The 23,509-nt window shown below is 44.6% G+C and overlaps 1 protein-coding gene across 1 annotated transcript in view; it reads right to left on the bottom strand.

The window, feature by feature from the left end:
- dnah5l (dynein, axonemal, heavy chain 5 like) overlaps positions 1 to 23,509 on the bottom strand; it is a 73,563-nt gene that overhangs the window by 31,599 nt on the left and 18,455 nt on the right. The window contains exons 14-44 of the mRNA XM_071328458.1: positions 22,416 to 22,535; positions 22,091 to 22,292; positions 21,360 to 21,455; positions 21,065 to 21,238; positions 16,604 to 16,693; positions 16,107 to 16,262; positions 15,594 to 15,733; positions 15,235 to 15,386; positions 13,758 to 13,965; positions 13,402 to 13,489; positions 13,101 to 13,224; positions 12,726 to 12,895; positions 12,408 to 12,500; positions 11,796 to 11,999; positions 11,481 to 11,561; positions 10,987 to 11,391; positions 9,970 to 10,088; positions 9,748 to 9,884; positions 9,449 to 9,611; positions 9,196 to 9,307; positions 8,988 to 9,116; positions 8,702 to 8,901; positions 8,127 to 8,280; positions 7,724 to 7,990; positions 5,923 to 6,051; positions 5,469 to 5,684; positions 4,807 to 4,953; positions 4,289 to 4,461; positions 2,246 to 2,424; positions 1,779 to 1,966; positions 938 to 1,132 (exon numbers count right to left, since the gene is read on the bottom strand). Coding sequence (XP_071184559.1) covers positions 938 to 1,132; positions 1,779 to 1,966; positions 2,246 to 2,424; positions 4,289 to 4,461; positions 4,807 to 4,953; positions 5,469 to 5,684; positions 5,923 to 6,051; positions 7,724 to 7,990; positions 8,127 to 8,280; positions 8,702 to 8,901; positions 8,988 to 9,116; positions 9,196 to 9,307; positions 9,449 to 9,611; positions 9,748 to 9,884; positions 9,970 to 10,088; positions 10,987 to 11,391; positions 11,481 to 11,561; positions 11,796 to 11,999; positions 12,408 to 12,500; positions 12,726 to 12,895; positions 13,101 to 13,224; positions 13,402 to 13,489; positions 13,758 to 13,965; positions 15,235 to 15,386; positions 15,594 to 15,733; positions 16,107 to 16,262; positions 16,604 to 16,693; positions 21,065 to 21,238; positions 21,360 to 21,455; positions 22,091 to 22,292; positions 22,416 to 22,535 — 5,011 coding nt within the window. The remainder of the gene's footprint in view (positions 1 to 937; positions 1,133 to 1,778; positions 1,967 to 2,245; positions 2,425 to 4,288; positions 4,462 to 4,806; positions 4,954 to 5,468; positions 5,685 to 5,922; positions 6,052 to 7,723; positions 7,991 to 8,126; positions 8,281 to 8,701; positions 8,902 to 8,987; positions 9,117 to 9,195; positions 9,308 to 9,448; positions 9,612 to 9,747; positions 9,885 to 9,969; positions 10,089 to 10,986; positions 11,392 to 11,480; positions 11,562 to 11,795; positions 12,000 to 12,407; positions 12,501 to 12,725; positions 12,896 to 13,100; positions 13,225 to 13,401; positions 13,490 to 13,757; positions 13,966 to 15,234; positions 15,387 to 15,593; positions 15,734 to 16,106; positions 16,263 to 16,603; positions 16,694 to 21,064; positions 21,239 to 21,359; positions 21,456 to 22,090; positions 22,293 to 22,415; positions 22,536 to 23,509) is intronic.

The following is a 23,509-nucleotide window of genomic DNA, read 5'->3' as shown; positions in this document are numbered from 1 at the left end:
AGCAGAGAACTGAAAGGAAAGATGGCCAAAGTAGGAATTGGCTTTGGGGGTGACCAGTGAAATATACCTGCTGGAGCGCGTGCTACGGGTGGGTGCTGCTATGGTGACCAGTGAGCTGAGATAAGGTGGGGCTTTACCTAGCAAACACTTATAGATGACCTGGAGCCAGTGGGTTTGGCGACGAATATGAAGCGAGGGCCAGCCAACGAGAGCATACAGGTCGCAGTGGTGGGTAGTATATGGGGCTTTGGTGACAAAACGGATGGCACTGTGATAGACTGCATCCAATTTGCTGAGTAGAGTGTTGGAGGCTATTTTGTAAATGACATCGCGGATTGGTAGGATAGTCAGTTTTACGAGGGTATGTTTGGCAGCATGAGTGAAGGATGCTTTGTTGCGAAATAGGAAGCCGATTCTAGATTTAATTTTGGATTGGAGATGCTTAATGTGAGTCTGGAAGGAGAGTTTACAGTCTAACCAGACACCTAGGTATTTGTAGTTGTCCACATATTCTAAGTCAGAACCGTCCAGAGTAGTGATGCAGAACGGGCGGGCAGATGCGGGCAGCGATCGGTTGAAGAGCATGCATTTAGTTTTACTAGCATTTAAGAGCAGTTGGAGGCCACGGAAGGAGAGTTGTATGGCTTTGAAGCTCGTCTGGAGGTTAGTTAACACAGTCTCCAAAGAAGGGCCAGAAGTATACAGAATGGTGTCGTCTGCATAGAGGTGGATCAGAGAATCACCAGCAGCAAGAGTGACATCATTGATGTATACAGAGAATAGAGTCGGCCGAGAATTGAACCCTGTGGCACCCCCATAGAGACTGCCAGAGGTCCGGACAACATGCCCTCCGATTTGACACACTGAACTCTGTCTGAGAAGTAGTTGGTGAACCAGGAGAGGCAGTCATTTGAGAAACCAACCACCTTGATGTTACCTGCTTGGAGAGCTGCTCTTCACACAGCTTGTACAGGGTGTAGAACTTGCGGCTGAGGACTTGGTTGTCACGGAAACCAGCGCTGGCTAGCTTCACCCTCATGATGATGGCTCTGTCTGGAACCATCATGGCCACCGTACGGAACTGGATCTTCAGGTTCTCCGGAAGCTCCTGGCGGCCAGCATATCCAGGGTTCTGCCGTTTGAGAAGACCAGTAGAACAGAGATAATAGGAGACAAAACGTTGACAATTGACTCAAGAAGGAATTAAGTATACCAAGGGGCCTCCCGAGTGGTGCAGCGGTCTAAGGCACTGCATTGCAGTGCGAGAGGCATCACTACAGACCTGGGTTCGATCCCAGGCTGTATCACAACCGGCCGTGATCGGAAGTCCCATAGGGCGCCTCACAATTGGCCCAGCGTTGCCCGGGTTAGAGGAGGGTTTGGCAGGGGGGGCTTTACTTGGCTCATCGCGCTCTAGCAACTCCTTGTGGCGGTCCGGGGGCCTGCAGGCTGACCTCGGTCGTCAGGTGAACGGTGTTTCCTCCTACACATTGGTGCGGCTGGCTTCCGGGTTAACCGGGCGGGTATTAAGAAGCGGAGTTTGGCGGGTCATGTTTCAGAGGATGCATGACTCGACCTTCACCTCCCGAGCACGTTGGGGAATTGCAGCGATGAGACAAGATCGGAATTGGGGTGAAAAAAAATTATTAACATTTTTTTTAAAGTGTGCAAACCACACTAAATAATGTCTAGTAAATCTTCCTTTCACAGTTGGTATTTGAACCTTACATGCATGTAGCACAATTTTTGTGAAAATGTGAAATGTGATATTCTCTCACCATGGTTAGGAAGATGCCGAACTCTCTGTCCATTTCCACCAAGTCCCCATCCGTGAAGATAAACTGTGTCTTCTTGTTCTTTTTGCACTGCAACACTATATAGATCTGCTGGGCTGCTACTGACAGGACAGGGAGCTCAATGCGGTTGAACTCATCGAAGCAGCCCCATGCACCTGACTGAGCCAAACCTGCAGATAACGTTTGCTCTTCGTTTATACCCTTTATGTACTCTGCATAATTCCATATGCTATGGTGGCTATTTTTTTTAGGAAATGGTTCATTTAAAGGGGCCGTACTGTATATATGTCTTTCTGACACATTTAGTAAAACCCTCATAACCTCTTTATGTGTGTCAGAGCAACATTCATAACAATGTTTTATGACTATTGACAGATCATATTTAGCTTTGATTAATTGTCAAGTCAGAGACCTTTCCATGTTATCTCCCCATGGACAAGCTTTAGTACCTTTATAGATTCGTCCTAGCCCTCTATAGTCCATCTGGTCAGAGCAGTTGAAGACGACAACGTACTTCCCCAGGCAACGGCCCATGTCTTTGGTGGTCTCGGTCTTACCTGTACCAGCCGGCCCTGCCGGGGCTCCGCCCATACTCATACCCAGGGCCTGGGACAGGGTGATGTAACACCTAGTGGAGTCCTAACATGTCAGTCATCATTGTGCTGACGGCCAAATCAAATCAAACTTCATTAGTCACATGCGCAGAATACAGCAAGTGTAGACTTTACCGTGAAATCCTTACTTATAAGCCCTTAACCCAACAGTGCATTTCAAGAAGAGTTAAGAAAATATTTACCAAGTAGTCCAAAATAAAAAGTAATAATAAAAAGTAACACAATAAGAATAACAATAACGAGGCTATATACAGGGGGCACCGGTACCGGGTCAGTGTGTGAGGGTACAGGTTAGTTGAGGTAATTTGTACATGTAGGTGGGGGTGAAGTGACTATGCATAGATAATAAACAGCGAGTTTCAGCAATGTACAAAAGGGAGGGGGGGGGGGGGGGGGGGTCAATGTAAATTGTCCGGTGGCGATTTTATTAATTGTTCAGCAGTATAATGGCTTGGGGGTAGAAGCTGTCGAGGAGCCTTTTGATCTTAGACTTGGCGCTCCGGTACCGCTTGCCGTGTGGTAGCAGAGAAAACAGTCTGTAACTTGGGTGACTGGAGTCTCTGACAATTTTATGGGCTTTCCTCTGACACTGCCTATTGTATAGGTCCTGGATGGCAGGAAGCTTGGCCCCAGTGATGTAGTGGGCCGTACGCACTACCCTCTGTAGCGCCTTACGGTCAGATGCCGAGCAGTCAGATGCCGAGCAATGCCAAACCAGGCATTGATGTAACCGGTCAGGATGCTCCCGATGGTACAGCTATAGAACCTTTTGTGGATCTGGGGACCCATTCCAAATCTTTTCAGTCTCCTGAGGGGGAAAAGGTTTTGTTGTGCCCTCTTCACGACTGTCTTGGTATGTTTGGACCATGATTGATTGTTGGTGATGTGGACACTAAGGAACTTGAAACTCTCGACCCGCACCATTACAGCCCCATTGATAAAAGGCATTTAGCTAATCTGGTAGGCTCGCGTCACTGGGCAGCTCGCGTCTGGGTTTCCCTTTGTAATCCATAATAGTTTTCAAGCCCTGCCACATCCGACGAGCGTCAGAGCCGGTGTTGTAGGATTCAATCTTAATCCTGTATTGACGCTTTGCTTGTTTGATGGTTCGTCTGAGGGCATAGCGGAATTTTTTATAAGCGTCCAGATCCACTCCTTGAAAGTGGCTGCTCTAGCCTTTAGCTCGATGCGGATGTTGCCTGTAATCCATGGCTTCTGGTTGGGATATGTACGTACAGTTGCTGTGGGGACGACGTTGTCGATGCACTTATTGATGAACCCGATGACTGAGGTGGTGTCCTCCTCAATGCCATTGAATGAATCCCGGAACATTTTCCAGTCTGTGCTAGCAAAACAGTCCTGTAGTGGAGCATCCGTGTCATCTGACCACTTCCCTATTGAGCGAGTCACTGGTGCTTCCTGCTTTAGTTTTTGCTTGTAAGCAGGAATCAGGAGGATAGAATTATGGTCAGATTTGCCAAATGGAGGGCGAGGGAGAGCTTCGTATGCATCTCTGTGTGTGGCGTAAAAGTGGTCTAGGATTTTTTTTTCTCTGGTTGTACATGTGACATGCTGGTAAAAATTTGGTAAAACTGATTTAAGTTTGCTTAGTTGTTACAACAAACTCATTCTTGCAATTGGATAAGATCTTTTCAGCCGTATTGTCTGCGCCGGTATGCATTACAGTAGATATCATAGGTTCTCAGGGTTCCCAGAGATTTATCCTGAATCATCACTGAATATGCTTTTTTGACCAGCACTAGGCTTAATCTGTGCTTGGGAAATCTGCCCATAATATGTCCCAGTAAGACAATAACACTATAATACAAGCAGCAGTTTCAGAGTAGATAGAATACCATTAGTGTAATTATTAAAGACCTGTCAGTGAGAGGGGTGATGACCAGTCTGTCGGTACAGCCCAGATACTCATTGCAGTAGCTAAACTCCACGTCAGTGATCTGGATTATACATCTGTCCTTGTCCTCGATGAAGTAGAAGCGGGATTGCTTCTGCCACTCAAAGTCTAATGTCGATCGGATGTTCATTCGCACCTGAGTGATATTGGGATGTGGATTTAGTCATGGATTACGTTTATATACTGTAGTATAACCTGAGGGAGACTCATGCAAAGCTTAATAAGATACCTTATGAAATGCCCAATGAATATTCTAGAGGTTGTTCATGAAAAATGTGCCCCCTTTCTTACTGAAAAATAGGTTGTATAAATGTTGCATTGAAAAAAAAGATGTCATTCCAATATCTTACTATTGCGGGGCTTTTGCAAAAAACACTATAAGGCTTCTAAGATAATTAATACATCAACTTGTATGTGGTTGGGGAAAAGTCTTATCAAAAATATGTAGGATTCTTTGAAAAAATGCAAAAGGGATGCTCACCAGGTCGTCGAATATGTCTTTCTGATGCACATGGATGGTGATCAGAGTCTCATACTTGGTGCGTTCATTCCTGGTCAATTCTCGAGTGGTCATATCAATCAGCTCATTCAGGATATCCCCAAACTTTTGATTGGTAGTTTGCATGATCTGTGCAATCAAGTCAAGAAGTAAGAAGAAGACACAAAAGAGATTATTCAACAATGAATCAACACAATCAATTTTTAGAAATAAAGCTACTTCTTGTCTAGAGGTGAAGATTCCGGCTCCCGAGTGGCGCAGCGGTCTAAGGCACTGCATCTCAGTGCTAGAGGCGTCACTACAGACTCTGGTTTGATTCCAGGCTATATTACAACCGGCCGTGATTGGGAGTCCCATAGGGCGGTGCACAATTGGCCCAGCGTCGTTCGGGTTAAGGTTCGGCCAGGGTAGGCCGTCATTGTAAATAAGAATTTGTTCTTAACTGACATGCCTAGTTAAATAAAATAAAAAAAATACAATTCCCTTTCAGGTACAGTATAACCACATTCTACAATATATACTTTGCCCAGTATAATAGCACCAATGGAATGGTCCCAAAAGTGGAAGCTCCAAGCTAAATCAAGCACACCTCAAATACTTGCAAGTATCTTACATGTACAGTAGTTGAATGCCCAGATTGTTACCTTTTTGTCTCCCTTGCTGAACCCCAGGGCTTCCTCTGCATCCCTGGTCCAGATCATCTGGATGCCCAGAAGACCCACCTGGGCTGGGAACACAGACTGGAACTCCACCATCTTTAGTCCTGCGTCACTGATGGACATGTGAGCCTGCCGGATAATGCCATGGATGGTCTTCCTCACTCTGTCCAGCAAGAGCCCCAGCCAGGCTTCCACATTTCCCTATCGGACACCATCAGAGAACAATGTTCAGTAATGGATCTGGGCCTCATGATTAGTCTACCAGTGAACATATAAAATAGATGGATGATCAGGAATGAAAGCAGATTGGCTTTTTATTATGGGAATAAGAAACTTCCATTTTGTATTGAAACGTATCCGAACACCAATGCCAAATGTGAGTCACGCATTGAGGAGCATTGCCTTCAACTCAGCAGTGTGTACAGTAGGTTAAGTGTACCTGAGCCAAAACATGTTCGGACAAGTCTACTGTCTCTCCCTCCTGGGACTGGAAGCTTAGGATCTGGTCATAGTTCTTATCATGGAAAACCACACAGTTCACATTGTCGAAAAGACTCAGCATATGAGCCTGTACCCAAAGGAGAAGAGAAGTTACAGTTTGAGAGAGGTTTAATTTGTGATAACGACAAATGATAGAACTAGAACCTCACTACATTTCATTGAGTTTGATTGATTTCATTTTATGCAGTCAAAAAACATCATGCAGACTGCACAGTTACACATTGAGACAATAGTTAAAACACCAAGCAATTAATACATGTGGACACCTCTTCAAATGAGTGGTTTCGGCTATAGCAGCCACACCCATTGCTGCAGGTCTATAAAATTGAGCACACCGCCATGCAATCTCCATAGACAAACATTGGCAGCAGAATGGCCTTACTGAAGAAGGAAAGGGAGATACCTAGTCAGTTATACCACTGAATGAATTCCACTGAAATGTGTCTTCCGCATTTAACCCAACCACTCTGAATCAGAGAGGTGGGGGGGCTGCCTTACTCAACATCCATATCATCAGCGCCTGTGGAACAGTGGGTTAACTGCTTTGCTCAGGGGCAGAACGAAAGATTTTTACCATGTCAGCTCAGGTATTCGATCCAGCTACCTTTCGGTTACTGGCCCAACGCTCCTAACTGCCAGGCTACCTGCCGCCCCTCAGTGACATTCAACGTGGCACCGTCATAGTATGCCACCTTTTCAACAAGTCAGTTAGTCAAATTTCTGCCCTGCTAGAGCAGAAGTGAAAATGTCTAGGAGCAACAACAGCTCAGCCGCGAAGTGGTAAGCCCCACAATTTCAGAGAATGGGACCACTGAGTGCTGAAGCGTGTACAAATCATCTGTCCTCGGTTGCAACACTCATTACTGAGTTCCAAACTGCCTCCAGAAGCAACGTCAGCACAATAACTGTTCGTCGGAAGCTTCATGAAATGGGTTTCAAGCGTTGGCTGAAGGGGTGTAAAGCTTGCCACCATTGGACTCTGGAGCAGTGGAAACGCGTTCTCTGGAGTGATTAATCACGCTTCACCAGCTGGCAGCCCGACGGACAAATCTGGGTTTGGCAGATGCCAGGAGAACGCTACCTGCCCCAATGCATAGTGCCAACTGTAAAGTTTGATGGAGGAGGAATAATGGTCTGGGGCTGTTTTTCATGGTTCGGGTCCCTTAGCTCCAGTGAAGGGAAATCATAATGCTACAGCATGCAATGACATTCTAGACGATTCTGTGCTTCCAACTTTGTGGCAACAGTTTGGGGAACGTCCTTTCCTGTTTCAGCATGACAATGCCCCCGTGCACAAAGTGAGGTCCATACAGAAATGGTTTGTCGAGATCGGTGTGGAAGAAATTGACTGGCCTGCACAGAGCCTTGACCTCAACTCCATCGAACATCTTTGGGACGAATTGGAACGCAGACTGCGAGCCAGGCCTAATCACCCAACCTCAGTGCCCTAATGCTATTGTGGATTAATGGAAGCAAGTCCCCGCAGCAATGTTCCAACATCTAGTGGAAAGCCTTCCCAGAAGAGTGGAGGCTGTTATTGCAGCAAAGGGGGGACCAAGTCTATACTAATCCCCAAGATGTTGGATTGAGCTGTTCAATGAGCAGGTGTCCACATACTTTTGGCATGGTAGTGTATCTATGGTATCTATGGCCATACCAGACATGGAGAAACAGTAGAAGAAAATGTTGCCCTAACGTAACCCAGCCATAGAATGTTTTTAGTTTGTCCAGTCCAGTACCTGTATGGTGTGGGAGTCTGAGGCCTGTCCCAGGATCTCCAGTAGAGCAGGGTCGGAGACAAAGAAGAACCGAGGGAACACAAGCCTCTTCTTCTCCAGGTAGCCGCTCAGAGACTTCTGACACACCTCCAGCTGCTCCAGAATATGGGGCAACAGCTGGCTGAGGGTCTCGTCCCCCACACAGCACTGCACCACACCTGTCATCTCGTGGGCACGCTGCATGATCTTCTGCCAGGACTTGTCGATGTTCTGGAACCTCTTGGCTTCCTATATGGGACAAATTTAGTAGCCATATTCTTACTTGAGTAGCCTGGAATCCACACTAAGCTCCAATTGAATCCACATTCAAGTGAAACAATAGTGAATCAACAGGTTAACAGAGCATGGTTCAGCTTGTTCTGACCTGGGGCAGCTGCTTAGCGATATCCCCTCCGACAAATACGGCCTCCAGGTAGATCCACAGGTTCTGAACCGTCAACCATTTCTCTATGACCTCAGTGGTGTTAGACAGCTTCAGCACCCACTGCTGGATGGAAGGCTTGAATGGGGCATTATACCTGGGAAAGTATAATTTCACACATGTACAGTGGGTATTAATACACGTGTGAATTGGAAATGTGTTTTTTGTTGCATATCCCACTCTCCCTCACAGCCAGAGTCTGCCATTATCAACAGCGACCTTGGAGCAATTAGGGTTAAATGCCTTGCTCAAGGGCACAGATAGATTTTTCACCTTGTCGGGTCAGGGATTTGAAATAGCGACCTTTCGGTTACTGGCCCAATTCTCAAACCGCTACGCTATCTGCCGCTCAACCACTAGGCTACCTGCCGCCATCGACAACTTTCTGTATGGTCACCTAGAAGAGATACAGTAAACATTGAATTTAATTCTGAATTCATGTCTGATTACTAATATTGTGGTACCTGGGTTCGAAACCCAGCTGATCAAATCAGACATGAGGATGTGGTGGTACCTACCGGTTGCTCATGAGCGAGGCCAGCACCATCAGACTGTCCTCCATGAGGGCCACCTTCTCTGCAGTGTCAGTACCCTTCAGTAGCAGTTCCCCCCGGTTCCTGAAGGGGGCGAAGGTGAGCGTGTGGCTGCTCCACTCTGCCACTACGTCTTTCAGTTTGGCCTCAATGTCCCTCTCCTTCACCGCGCTGATGCACACATCCTGTCCAGATAAACATAGCACGCCTAATTCTATTTTACAAGTATATTGTTTGCCCATTTTGGTGAGGTGATTTGGTGACATAGTACCTCAATATCCTCTTTGTATTTGAGCAGTGGTGCCTCCATGATGTTTCTGAGGGCAAAGCTCTCCGACTCCACCTCAAAGATGTGACCTGTGAGGTCACTCAGGCGGCTCCAATGCCTGGACATCATCGCCTGAAAGGGAGAGGGGATTGAAAGGGACAAACGTCAGGAAAAGCAATATGAGATGATTAAATGAAAGGTATTGTTTCACCTTGTTAGCCATCATGTAAAGTAGGGGGCACGTCTCGTTGAAGTCATCGATTGTCTTCTTCAGGTCACTAAAGGCTTGCCACTCCTTCAACGCCTTGGGAAGTTTCCGGATTCTTATGGAAAGTGGAAAAATAGAGTAATCACAATGTTCACAAGGATTAGTCAGCAACTCAATTTTAACTGTTATCTATCGTTTAGATTATTTTCCAATACAGCATATTGACATGTATATATCACAGTCCATGGGATTCTACCTGTTCTGGAAATCCTGCAGTTCATTGTTGATCTTGTCTATGTTTAGGTCAGCCCATTGGATATCATAGTAACTAGTGACACTTTCAGTGACAGAGTTGTAGAGCGTGTAAAGTTTCGACAAAAGACCCAGCTCTCTTTTAATTCTCTGAAGATCGGGATATTCTGTTAATGAGAGATATTAGCCATATTAGCCTAGTCCTGAATCTCCATTGAAAGTGTTTTGAAGTCCAAAGATATGTAAAATATTGTTCTAGGAAACAGTGTATTTCAATGTGGATATGAATGTGAGAATAGTCACCGTTAACTGAGAGGCCGAATAGCTCCTCCCCTCCAGAGTAGGTAACATATTTTCTCCACAGCTCATTGAACTGGGCCTGGAAGCTCTGCAGTCTGTCGCTGGCTTCATCTGGGGTCAACCCCTCCACTCCAGGGCCACTTGATGAACATAAAGGATGTGGATTACAGGAATCTATCAACTATTGAGCAAAATGTCTGAATGGAAAATATAACTGTATTCTACCTTTTGTCATAATCTGAGTAGTAGGTCTGGACAGAGTTCTGGAATGTCTCCACCCCTGACAGTAGGTCTGCCTTCATGGCAGGTTGAATCTTCACCAGGGTGTTTTGGGTTTCCATCACCTTTTGATGGACATTGTTTTGGTTTCAGATGCAGAGCACAGCTCAAACAGAGATGGAAGAGGAAGTGAGACATCTCACTTGCTCCTTTTTTCTGATTAATTTACAGTTAATGAACTAAGCAGACCAGATCAAGCTGCTAAAGCATTGGTGCCTATGGGAGAGCCAGCCCTTAAAGGTCCAATGCAGCTGTTTATATCTCAATATCAAATCATTTCTGGGTAACAATTAAATACCTTACTGTGATTGTTTTCAATTAAAATGGTCAAGCTGGCAGAGAGGTTTGGAACTCTTTATTTTTAATCTAACTAATTTACTGCCTGGTCACCAGGCAGGCCAAAAATCCATCCCACTAAAAGAGGTGGACATTTCAGGCGGTCTTTTCAAACAGCTCTTACACTAAAAGGGCATTATCATAATTCTCACAATTTCACAGTATTATTCCATCCGCATGTTGTGTAAATATATATATAAAACACGGGAAATCATGTTTTTGAATGCACTGGGCCTTAAAGCAGACAGGAACCGTGACATAAATAAAAATGGTAAACGGCCTTCATTTATCCACCATCTTTGACTCATACTTGAGAGAGAGCATGTTCATCACATACTCAGTGGTTTGCTGCCCTCTACTGCCACATGTACAGAATATATGTCTTGGTTGGCTGCAACAACTACCACAGTCGATGTACATGAGTCTTAAACTTCATCAAATTCCAAATTCCTTTTCTTATATTTTGCCTCAGTGGGTTACAAGGTGATTGACAAGCCATGCAGAGCTCAAGAGAATGTTTGGCATCAGAAACACCACTCCACACAGGACAAGTGAATAGAGGAACAATAAAATGTCAGGTGAGAAAATGTGACGTGAAATACATGACAGGTTTCGTTTTCCACCCACCAGTGCATTGAGGTTCCTCCAGGTGTACGTCAGCCCATCCACCTTCTCTGCGTTCCCGTCGCTGAAGATCAACTCGTGGCGGTTGAGCAGGGCAAACGACTCCTCCACGGGGCCAATGGTGGCGTCTATTCGGATCTCTGCCTCTCTGACCTCTCGGAGAGAGGCCATGGCTCCCCTAACGTCCTCCAGGTCTTCGACAGGCCTCTGGAGCCTCTTGGTCAGGCCGTCCACAAAGGAGTAGATGTCGGCCATGTCGGCTGAAGCCTGGCTGTTCAGCGCAGCTCCAAAGGCCCGTTTCCAGGCACGGCACTCCTGGGTCAGGGAGAGCTTAAGGTGGTCTGTGTGGAACAGGACTGAACCCACAGTGCAGGAGGCTGGCAAGCCTTCAATCTGAGCTTCCATTGTCTGCATGAGGTGAGCAAGTAACACATCAAACAGATCAAAATCTAATGACAACCATCCAATATGTAAAACAATGAGTGAATGTCACTAACAGAGTAGGAGGAAATCTGAGTGCTGAACGCTGGGAGGGATGGACTGGTCTCCAGGAACGTTTTCACTTCCTCCTCTGGGTCCTGGGGAGAACAATACGAGTCATGTTATATAGTAGATCCGAACGGTCAAATATGATCAAATCATATCAAATCATTGTATACAGTACATCAATTCATCGACATTGTGTCTTTCTCTCTTTCATTCTTGGCTTCGTACATTCCTGGCTCTGGTAGAACTTGAATACTAATGGATCATTCAAAGATGATGCCACCAGCATTCTTTTATGTATCGCTAACATTTCCAGCCCAGCAGACCTGATTCCACAGGGTGGAGAATTGATGGAACTCCTGCAGTACATCCCCGGCCTCGGTCCTGAGGGAGGACACGATGGAACCCAGCTGGATGACGGCCTTGGTGACGTCCTTGTGCTCGGCCAGCTGCCGGTCCAGGGGCTTGAGGACCAGCTGCTTGGTCAGGGGGCCGTCGTCCCCAGCGTCCCTCACTGCAGCCTGCTCTGCCTGGAGAGGGGCACAGGGAAAGACCCCAATTTGGATCACTTCTTACATTCAATTTCTGAACAATATTTAAGGTAGGAATAATTATAAGAAAGAAATATGATAGTAATACCATTCAGGAATCTTTAGTTTATTTATTTTATTTATATATTCCACTTTTATTTAACCAGAGAAGTCAATTGAGAACCAATTCTCATTTACAATACAACCTGGCTAACAGTGAACAGGACAACACACAATAAAAATAAATATAACACTAAAAATAAATAAAACACACTATATGGAGAAAAGGTACAAATTCATCAAATATACAACAATAAGAAATATTCACAGTGGGTTAGAGCAGAAAAGTCCAAGGCAACACAGCAGACGTAATAAGCAGCAGATACATCGACCAGATAGCAAGCATACCTGAAGCTGCTTGTGATGTAGATGGGAAAATGTCCATAGTGGGATGTCTGTAGCCATTGACAGCACAATGCTCACAACTTTGTTGACAGTACTCTGTGAGACACAAGCAAGGGACAAAGACAGAGGACAATGCCACCATACTATGTGATTTATCAGTGGAAAATAATTGAATATTGAAGAGATAGCAATAAACACACTAACGTGTATATTCATAACATAAAATAGACTTAAATATATATATTCTCCATTAATCTTTTTTATCCAATTTGCCAACAAACTTTGACTGTGGACTATTTCTTTAAATGTGTCAAGGAGTACCTGGATGTCCTCCAGACTGGGCTTGAGGACAATGTTGGGAATGGCCAGCTGAATAGAGGCCTTGAAGAGAGGAACCTGGACCTGTGCTCGACTCAGGTACGAGGACGACTGGTACTTGGAACTCGCCACATGAAGCCTTCGCCTCAGAGAATCAAGGGATGACCTTGTAGCTATGAAAATGTAAATGATTATAGGAAAACATACGTCAGTTTAGGGCAGTTTTGGTACTCAGTCGAAAGCAACTAACTATTATTGCCAATGTGTATTGTTTTCATTAAATTATTGCATTTGAATGAATGTCTTGGTTTGATTAAAACAGAGTTGATCCCAAACCCGATGACCTCACATAGGTAAAAGAACAATCGGAAATCTCACCTTTGACCAGGGCCTCTGTGTTCCTCTGGCACAGCTGAGCCATCAGGTTGTAAAAGCAACAGGCTAGACACGACTGGCAGCGTGTCTTCTGTTTAGCATCCGGGTGTAGACACTGGAGAGACCCCTGAATCAGAGAACATTGAGGCGTTACACAAAGGCTCTATCATTGTTGACAGGTGTAGTTGTGCGTTTACTGCTAATGTAACAGAGGTGGTTTCTTGAACCACACTTGTGTGAAAAGTAACTTTGTCCTGAGACCTGAAAACTTGCGCTGTTCCCCGAGTCAGTCACACTAACCCACCTCTAGGTTGACTACTTCTGCTGGCGACATCCTCTTTTTCAGCTCATCAGTCATCTCGTACATAGACATTTCCACTTGTTTACTTTGGCTGCAGTGAAATCAAGATAAACAGCTGAAGTGAAACTGAGCAAACAATGATACCCTGATGATTTGATCAACGATGCTGTTGTTGGTAATGGTAATAGAGAGACGATTACTCTGAAAACACCAATCATTTATTTTCCTTTGTCTGTTGGTCACTTGTTGCAAGTCCATATCAAACCATGTAATGACACTAAGATTTCACATATTGGACTAACCCAACATAGGCATAATTGACCTTTCTGTATAATTTGTAGAGCTCAGTCAGCACTCACATGCTCAGTGCCTTCCCAGCAGACCTCACAGTGTCCTCAGCTTGGCTATGAAAGTTTTGGGATGAAACGGGCATATCCTCGGGCAACACCAGCAGGGCAGTGGATGACATGGCCTGTAGGATTCTCTCGATGCGACACTCCAGTGTATCCATGGCAACCTTTGCAACTTGCTCCAGTTCTTGCAGTACTCCATATACATTCTCTATGACTACAAGAAAAGAACAGTCTGTTTGGTTAAGTCTGAATATTACTGAAAGAACACAATCCCAGATTCAATGCTTAAATCCAGCCCTGCAGTAACACACCTGATTCAAATATTTAACCCAATCCCCTCTCTCCACTGGGATTCTCTGCCTCTAACCCTATTACAGGGGCTGAGTCACTGGCTTACTGGTGCTCTTTCATGCCGTCCCTAGGAGGGGTGCGTCACTTGGGTTGAGTTACTGACGTGATCTTCCTGTCTGGGTTGGCGCCCCCCCTTGGTTTGTGTTGTGGTGGAGATCTTTGTGGGCTATACTCGGCCTTGTCTCAGGATTGTAAGTTGGTGGTTGAAGATATCCCTCTAGTGGTGCGGGGGCTGTGCTTTGGCAAAGTGGGTGGGGTTATATCCTTCCTGTTTGGCCCTGTCCGGGGGTATCATCGGATGGGGCCACAGTGTCTCCTGACCCCTCCTGTCTCAGCCTCCAGTATTTATGCTGCAGTAGTTTATGTGTCGGGGGGCTAGGGTCAGTTGGTTATATCTGGAGTACTTCTCCTGTCTTATCCAGTGTCCTGTGTGAATTTAAGTATGCTCTCTCTAATTCTCTCCTTCTCTCTTTCTTTCTCTCTCTCGGGGGACCTGAGCCCTAGGACCATACGTCAGGACTACCGGGCATGATGACTCTTTGCTGTCCCCAGTTCCACCTGGCCTTGCTGCTATTCCAGTTTCAACTGTTCTGCCTGCGGTTATGGAACCCCTACCTGTCCCAGACCTGCTGTTTTCAACTCTTAATGATCGGCTATGAAAAGCCAACTGACATTTATTCCTGATTATTATTTGACCATGCTTGTCACTTATGAACATTTTGAACATCTTGGCCATGTTCTGTTATATTCTCCACCCGGCACAGCCAGAAGAGGACTGGCCACCCCTCATAGCCTGGTTCCTCTCTAGGTTTCTTCCTAGGTTTTGGCCTTTCTAGGGAGTTTTTCCTAGCCACAGTGCTTCTACACCTGCATTGCTTGCTGTTTGGGGTTTTAGGCTGGGTTTCTGTACAGCACTTCGAGATATTAGCTGATGTACAAAGGGCTATATAAAATAAACTTGATTTGATTTGATTTGATCATAATCCTCCTAATGGGTTATGATTAGCTGAATCAGGTGTATTACCACAGGGTTGGAACTAACGCCTGCACACATACTGTACAACCGTCCCCAGGACTGGAATAGGAGAACCCTGTCGAATTGTACCAGTAAACTACTGAGTGTTTCTCTCACATCTGTCAGTGTTGAGTGATGTCCAGGAGAGAGTAGTGAGCCCTGGGGAGAGAGAGTTCTCCACGTGTCTGATGAAGGGCTGCATCAGGGGGAGGAGGATGGGAGGGATCCTGGATAAGACTGCTTCAAAGTCCTGCAGCATTTCCTGTAGCCTGGGACAAAGGGATTTCACTATTAAAACATCCTCTGTGATACCATGGGCATTTTTGCTTCAACTGTTGTAAAAAATAGACATGTATTGTACATTAGACCCATAGTCAACACCTGGTCACCAAACCTGGTCCTGGCAGATACAGGGTGTTTTGGTTTAGTTCAACACTTGATTACTGAAACACTTGATTCAATCAATAGTATCTCACCTGTTTTGCTGGGCCTTCAGCTCGACTTCTTTGGCACACATATTCAGGATCACCGTTGGGACCGCGACGCCAAGCTTATGCATGCACTTAGCCTCATGCAGAACCTCCAGGACCAAGGAGTCAAGATTAACATATATCTTCTGGGCAGGTAAGAATCACAATATTGAAGGGTGAGTTAACAGAGAGAAATCGGAGAGGGTAGGCCTAGCGGTGAAAAGCGTTGGGCCAATAACGGAAAGGTTGCGGGTTCGAATCCACGAGACAACTATGTGAAAAATCTGCCGATGTGTCCTTGAGCAAGGCACTTAACCCTAATTGCTCCTGTAAGTCGCTAAGAATAAGAGCGTCTGATAAATGACAAAAATGTTAATGTAAATCTCAAATTTGCACAACACACGCTTATATAATGTTGACATTATGAAAAATAATGCAAGGTGTTGCTTTGGCCTCTAAGTAAAAGGCCATTGTCTGAATATAATGTCGACATTAGCAGCACTTTGGAATGGGCAGAACCTTTGTTTCTGGGTCTCTGACGAGCAGCGATGCATTCAGGCCGTGACGGCCCATCTCCACGGCTTGGCTCCAGCCTCTGTGGTACAGGAGCTCGAACTCAAGGAGAACGGCGGCCATCTTGTTATAGCTTCTGATCACCTTCCTCATCTCAGGGGTCTGCCAGACAAAAAGAGAAGCATGAGTCTCTGTAACAATATCTACACGAGCATACTGCTCAGAATGAAGCAATGTACTGGGCATGCATTCTAAATATAATGATAGAATAGATGAAACCGTCTTTTTCTTTGGGGACCATACAAATTAGGTACTGTAGATATCACATTTCATTGATGTCACATTACATTTAATTTCCTTTGATTTGCTTCCCACACAAAAGTATGAATTCAGAAGACACAAAGTTGGTAAAGTGTCAATCCAAAGTATCACATCTACCTAATTTAGGGTTACATATGAAACAAAACAATTGAGGAAATGTTATTGAAATTGTAAAACACTACCTTTAGAATGTCCATTTTGTTTTTCAGGATAGACATAGGTAACTCAATCTTTCGGAATAGTTGCCGCGACCACATAATCTTCCCTGCAACCTGCCAGAGAGAGAAGCATTTTAAAACTTATGAAGACCAAAAAGACTCTTGACATTCTGTATGTGCTGACTGTGTTCTTCACACAGTATTTGTTTAGTACGCCTTAAATGTCTGAAAAGGGATAAATGCATTAGATCAGGGCTCGCCAACCCTGTTCCTGGAGAGCTACCCTCCTGTAGGTTTTCACTCCAACCCGGCTTGGTTCTAACCGGATTCATCTCGTCAACCAGCTAATTATTATAATCAGAAGTGAAAAAAATACAGGACGGTTGCTCTCCAGGAACAGGGTTGGAGGAGCCCTGCATTAGATCCTCTTTCATACAGGCTGTGACATTAACACCATAGTCATCCCACATCAAATGTAACTGAGGAAGTGCTGCATAGCTCTATGGGCAGCCAGCAAATGTGCGAAATGTATTTTGCAGTAGCCACAGAGGTCTGAGTACATTATACTATAACAAAACAGTGAATGAGACATGACCTTTTTCAAGGGCAGTCTCGCAAAAAGACGCATTCTTGCATTCTAACTACCCGCTATTCAAAGCGCTCTGAACAAATTAAGGGAATCGTTCACAAACATTGGCACATTCTAAAATCCGATGATAGTCTCGGTAATGTGTTTTCGGACCTTCCCTTGGTCGTATTTTCGCGGGGGAGAAATCTCAGAGACCAATTGGTACACTCTGATTTACCACCCCAAGATATTCCTGAACAACGTCTATTTGCGCCCCTACTGGATGGAAATTACAAGTGTAATGGCTGTGCTCAATGCAATGGCACTTATAAATGCAGATCCTTCAAACACCCACAAACAGGGAAATCGATCCCAATCAAAGGTGTTATTACGTGCTCCACTAAGGCAGTTATTTATCTTATAACTTGTCCTTGTGGTAAAAATGAAGTGGGTAAAACAAAGCGTGAATTAAAAGTACGTATCTCAGAGCATCGTAGCACCATTAGGTGCCAAAACTTGACCTACCCAGTTGCGGCCCACTTTTTGGAGGCAGGCCACTCGATTTCGTCTCTGCGTTATATTGGCATCGAACATGTCACCCTCACTAGGAGAGGGGGTGACCTTGATCATTTATTGTTAAAACGAGAGGCTGCCTGGATCTTTAACTTAAAGACCCTTGCTCCCTTCGGTCTCAACGTGGACTTTGATCTGAAGCCATTCTTGTGAAGGTGGTAAATGACCTTTTAATGGCGTCAGACCGAGGCTCTGCATCTGTCCTCGTGCTACTAGACCCTAGTGCTGCCTTTGACACCATCGATCACCACATTCTTTTGGAGAGACTGGAAACCCAAATTGGTCTACACGGACAAGTTCTGGCCTGGTTTAGATCTTACCTGTCGGAAAGATATCAGTTTGTCTCTGTGAATGGTCTGTCCTCTGACAAATCAACTGTACATTTCGGTGTTCCTCAAGGTTCCGTTTTAGGACCACTATTGTTTTCACTATATATTTTACCTCTTGGGGATGTTATTCGAAAACATAATGTTAACTTTCACTGCTATGCGGATGACACACAGCTGTACATTTCAATGAAACATGGTGAAGCCCCAAAATTGCCCTCGCTAGAAGCCTGTGTTTCAGACATAAGGAAGTGGATGGCTGAAAACTTTCTACTTTTAAACTCGGACAAAACAGAGATGCTTGTTCTAGGTCCCAAGAAACAAAGAGATCTTCTGTTAAATCTGACAATTCATCTTGATGGTTGTAAAGTCGTCTCAAATAAAACTGTGAAGGACCTCGGCGTTACTCTTGACCCTGATCTCTCTTTTGACGAACATATCAAGACTGTTTCAAGGACAGCTTTTTTCCATCTACGTAACATTGCAAAAATCAGAAATTTTCTGTCCAAAAATGATGCAGAAAAATTAATCCATGCATTTGTTACTTCTAGGTTAGACTACTGCAATGCTCTACTTTCCGGCTACCCGGATAAAGCACTAAATAAACTTCAGTTAGTGCTAAATACGGCTGCTAGAATCCTGACTAGAACCAAGAAATTTGATCATATTACTCCAGTGCTAGCTTCCCTACACTGGCTTCCTGTTAAGGCAAGGGCTGATTTCAAGGTTTTACTGTTAACCTATAAAGCGTTACATGGGCTTGCTCCTACCTATCTTTCCGAGTTGGTCCTGCCGTACATACCAATACGTACGCTACGGTCACAAGACGCAGGCCTCCTAATTGTCCCTAGAATTTCTAAGCAAACAGCGGGAGGCAGGGCTTTCTCCTATAGATCTCCATTTTTATGGAACAGTCTGCCTACCCATGTGAGAGACGCAGACTCGGTCTCAACCTTTAAGTCTTTACTGAAGACTTATCTCTTCAGTAGGTCATATGATTGAGTGTAGTCTGGCCCAGGAGTGTGAAGGTGAACGGAAAGGCTCTGGAGCAACGAACCGCCCTTGCTGTCTCTGCCAGGCCGGTTCCCCTCTCTCCACTGGGATTCTCTGCCTCTAACCCTGTTACAGGGGCTGAGTCACTGGCTTGCTGGTGCTCTTTCATGCCGTCCCTAGGAGGGGTGCGTCACTTGAGTGGGTTGAGTTACTGACGTGATCTTCCTGTCTGGGTTGGCGCCCCCCCTTGGTTTGTGCTGTGGTGGAGACCTTTGTGGGCTATACTCGGCCTTGTCTCAAGATTGTAAGTTGGTGGTTGAGGATTTCCCTCTAGTGGTGCGGGGGCTGTGCTTTGGCAAAGTGGGTGGGGTTATATCCTTCCTATTTGGCCCTGTCCGGGGGTTTCTTCGGATGGGGCCACAGTGTCTCCTGACCGCTCCTGTCTCAGCCTCCAGTATTTATGCTGCAGTAGTTTGTGTCGGGGGGCTAGGGTCAGTTGGTTACCTGGAGTACTTCTCCTGTCTTATCCAGTGTCCTGTGTGAATTTAAGTATGCTCTCTCTAATTCTCTCGTTCTCTCTTTCTCTCTGAGAACCTGAGCCCTAGGACCATACGTCAGGACTACCGGGCATGATGACACCTTGCTGTCCCCAGTCCGCCTGGCCTTGCTGCTATTCCAGTTTCAACTGTTCTGCCTGTGGTTACGGAACCCCTACCTGTCCCAGACCTGCTGTTTTCAACTCTTAATGATCGGCTATGAAAAGCCAACTGAGATTTATTCCTGATTATTATTTGACCATGCTTGTCATTTATGAAAATTTTGAAAATCTTGGCTCTCTCTAATTTTCTCCTTCTCTCTTTCTTTCTCTCGGAGGACCTGAGCCCTAGGACCATACGTCGGGACTACCGGCCGTGGTGACTCCTTGCTGTCCCCAGTCCGCCTGGCCTTGCTGCTATTCCAGTTTCAACTGTTCTGCCTGCGGTTATGGAACCCCTACCTGTCCCAGACCTGCTGTTTTCAACTCTTAATGATCGGCTATGAAAAGCCAACTGAGATTTATTCCTGATTATTATTTGACCATGCTTGTCATTTATGGAAATTTTGAAAATCTTGGCTCTCTCTAATTTTCTCCTTCTCTCTTTCTTTCTCTCGGAGGACCTGGGCCCTAGGACCATGCGTCGGGACTGCCGCCTGTGGTGACTCCTTGCTGTCCCCAGTCCGCCTGGCCTTGCTGCTATTCCAGTTTCAGCTGTTCTGCCTGCGGTTATGGAACCGCCACCTGTCCCAGACCTGTTGTTTTTCAACTCTTGATGATCGGCTATGAAAAGCCAACTGAAAATTATTCATGATTATTATTTGACCATGCTTGTCACTTATGAACATTTTTGAACATCTTGGCATAGTTCTGTTATAATCTCCACCCGGCACAGCCAGAAGAGGACTGGCCACCCCTCATAGCCTGGTTCCTCTCTAGGTTTCTTCCTAGGTTTTGGCCTTTCTAGGGAGTTTTTCCTAGCCACCGTGCTTCTACACCTGCATTACTAGCTGTTTGGGGTTTTAGGCTGGGTGTCTGTACAGCACTTCGAGATATTAGCTGATGTACGAAGGGCTATATAAAATAAAATTGATTGATTGATTGATTCTTGTGATTGTTGTGACTTTGCCATTGTGGTTGTTTGTAGGCTTGTGTGGTCTTAAGTGAGTCTATGATCGTATGCCATCCATTTGTATTTATTGTATGCTGCTCTTTCTATGCCATTTTAATATTTGAGAAATTAACCAATGATATTAGGCCACTCTTGGCCATGATTACAGACACCTGTGTGTCTTGACACTATATAAACGAGTCATCCCGCAGTGTCTGTGATTGTACCCTGATGAAGACAGCTTGCCTGTCGAAACGTTGGTAAATTAAATATTTTTTGCATCTGAGCTCCTAGAGTGTGCGGCTCTCCTTTATTTTTAAGAATGCTGGAAGAAAAACACATAATTCATCATGAAATGCTACCAATTTGCTGGACTCACAGGAGGCATGTTTCGCAGAATGGGAGGGTTGTCCTTCTGCTTTTGATAGAGCTTCCTGACAAGCTCCAGGTCTCGGCTATAGCGCTGCAGTACTGCCATGTATTTGTCTGTGAGGTCCAGCTGCTTACCGACGCCATTCTCAAACTTAGAGAGGAGTTCAAGCATTCGCTCAGTCTAATGGTAGAGAAAGAATTCAGCGAAGTGAAAGGTGACCAATCATCATAGAAGCATGCTTTACAATTCGAGATTAGTTGGTACCCTTAGATGTCATAGAGACTTTTGGATCAGAACTCACGGTTAGTGACTGCTCAAACCAGGTCACTAGCAATGACTGGAGAGACTGGAAGAGTCCTTGGATCTGGAACTTGAACTCTGTGTAGTCACTGTCAAACTGAGCAAAGAGCAGGATCTGTAGCACGCATACAATTCAGAGACAATTCAATACAATGCTTTCGATCAACTTAAAACCCTCACAGAAACCATTTTATTACAGTTTCATGGAGTTATGGCAGTTGTACTAGCCAGATTGATCAATTGGTATTATCGTCTGTTTTTACAACCAGCACGTCATCATACATTTGATATTAAGGACTCAATCATGGACACTCTCACTCTGTTTTCTGACTGGCTGCTTGCGCTGCTATTATTTGTTGCCTCTATCTGTCCATTTGGCTATTCAGTAGTGCTATGCTACTTGTATTGTGGTCTGACACTTTGTCGTTTTCTCTTGTTCTGTTGTCTGCCCTTAACATTGTTTGTGCCATGGTGTTTGTTGCCATAGGACTCTCTTCATGTAGTGCGGCGATGCCTTTCTTGTCGTGATGTGCTTTGCTTCCACTGTCTGTCTGGTGATGTATCTGTACTGTTGACAAGTGTCTTCCGTCTGTGTTTTATTTTTATCCCCGCCCCCTGCCCCACAGTAGGCTTTATGTCTCTTGCCAGGCAATCATTGTAAATGCAATGTTTTTCTTAATTGACCTGCCTGGTAAAATATAGGTAAAATATATAATTAAAATAAAATAGTACCTCCAACTTGCGGTGGTCAAGCACATTGTAGGTCTTGGACTTGGCGGTGGTCACAATGGTCTGATAGCGAACAAAGATCTTTTCGATCCCCTCCACTTTCATGTGTTGCAGAGATGCGAGGTCCTCCAAAATGGAGGCCATGTCTGCAATCTTCTCCAGTCGCTTGCAGAATGTGTCGAATTTGCCGAAGATGTAATTCTCACTGCAGTGACACAGATGAAGTGTTTATTTGAGGTGTGCTAAATTCGTTTTTGAACTATTTTATTGGTAAAACTGAGTTTTTTCCTATTCTCAGGTAACTGAGAATAGGAAAAGAAAAGTTTACCTGAACTCAAACTGCTTGTCGTTGGGGTTGTCCCGAAGCTTCCCTCGCACCCTCTGGAAGCACAGCTGATACTCCTGGTTGAGCTGTGTGCATTCTCTGATCCTCCTCAACATCTCGTTTCTGAGAGGAGACATGCCATAGACGTCCTTCAATAACACTGTTTCATATGCTAACAAATAAGGCATAGAAATCCTTCCAAAGTGTGAATAATATAATTATACTATAATATTTATTTCGCAATAGTTGCTTGGCACAGACACAGGTTTACTTTACTTAAGCACAACTTTAAACATAACCTCACATGCATCACCATAGTTGTTGATTATTTGGAAGCTAAAATGTCAAATTAACTGCTTTAATTTGAATGTCCTCTAGAATAGACAAATGTACTTATGAATGAAGCAACATTTTTCAGAGTAGATTTGTCCTGAAATATGAGCATAGTACTGCAGTTTACAGAGTCTTTGAGTTGGAAAGCAGGGCCACTTTCTGCAAGTAGTTATTGGGTGACTTATAATATTGCTTGCATACCATGACTGTGCTGAAAAATTGCCTGCATTCCTACTTCAATTTCAGAGGCTTACGTACTTTACAGAAATAGGTCGAAATGGTTTTATAGCTGCAGTTTGTTAGATTGCAAAATAAATCAATATTTTTCATTCAGGGTTTAATTTGTCACACATGGAGATTGATTAATATGGGGTATATTTATATGTATAATGTGGTATAATTATGGCATACAGTATATATACAGTGGCAAGAAAAAGTATGTGAACCCTTTGGAATTTCCTGGATTTTGCATAAATTGGTCATCAAATTTGATCTGAACTTCATCTAAGTCACAACAATAGACAAACATAGTGTGCTTAAACTAATAACACAAAAATGATTATATTTTCTTGTCTATATTGAATACATAATTTAAACTTTCACAGTGTAGGTTGGAAAAGGTATGTGAACCCCTTGGCTAATTACTTCTCCAAAAGCTAATTGGAGTCAGGAGTCAGCTAACCTCGAGTCCAATCAATGAGACGAGATTGGAGTTGTTGGTTAGAGCTGCCCTGCCCTATAAAAAGCACTCACAAAATGTGAGT

The sequence above is a fragment of the Salvelinus alpinus genome, chromosome 10, assembly GCF_045679555.1.
Source record: "Salvelinus alpinus chromosome 10, SLU_Salpinus.1, whole genome shotgun sequence".
In the NCBI taxonomy this organism is placed as follows: Eukaryota; Metazoa; Chordata; class Actinopteri; order Salmoniformes; family Salmonidae; genus Salvelinus; species Salvelinus alpinus.
This window is presented reverse-complemented; position numbering and strand designations above follow the sequence as displayed.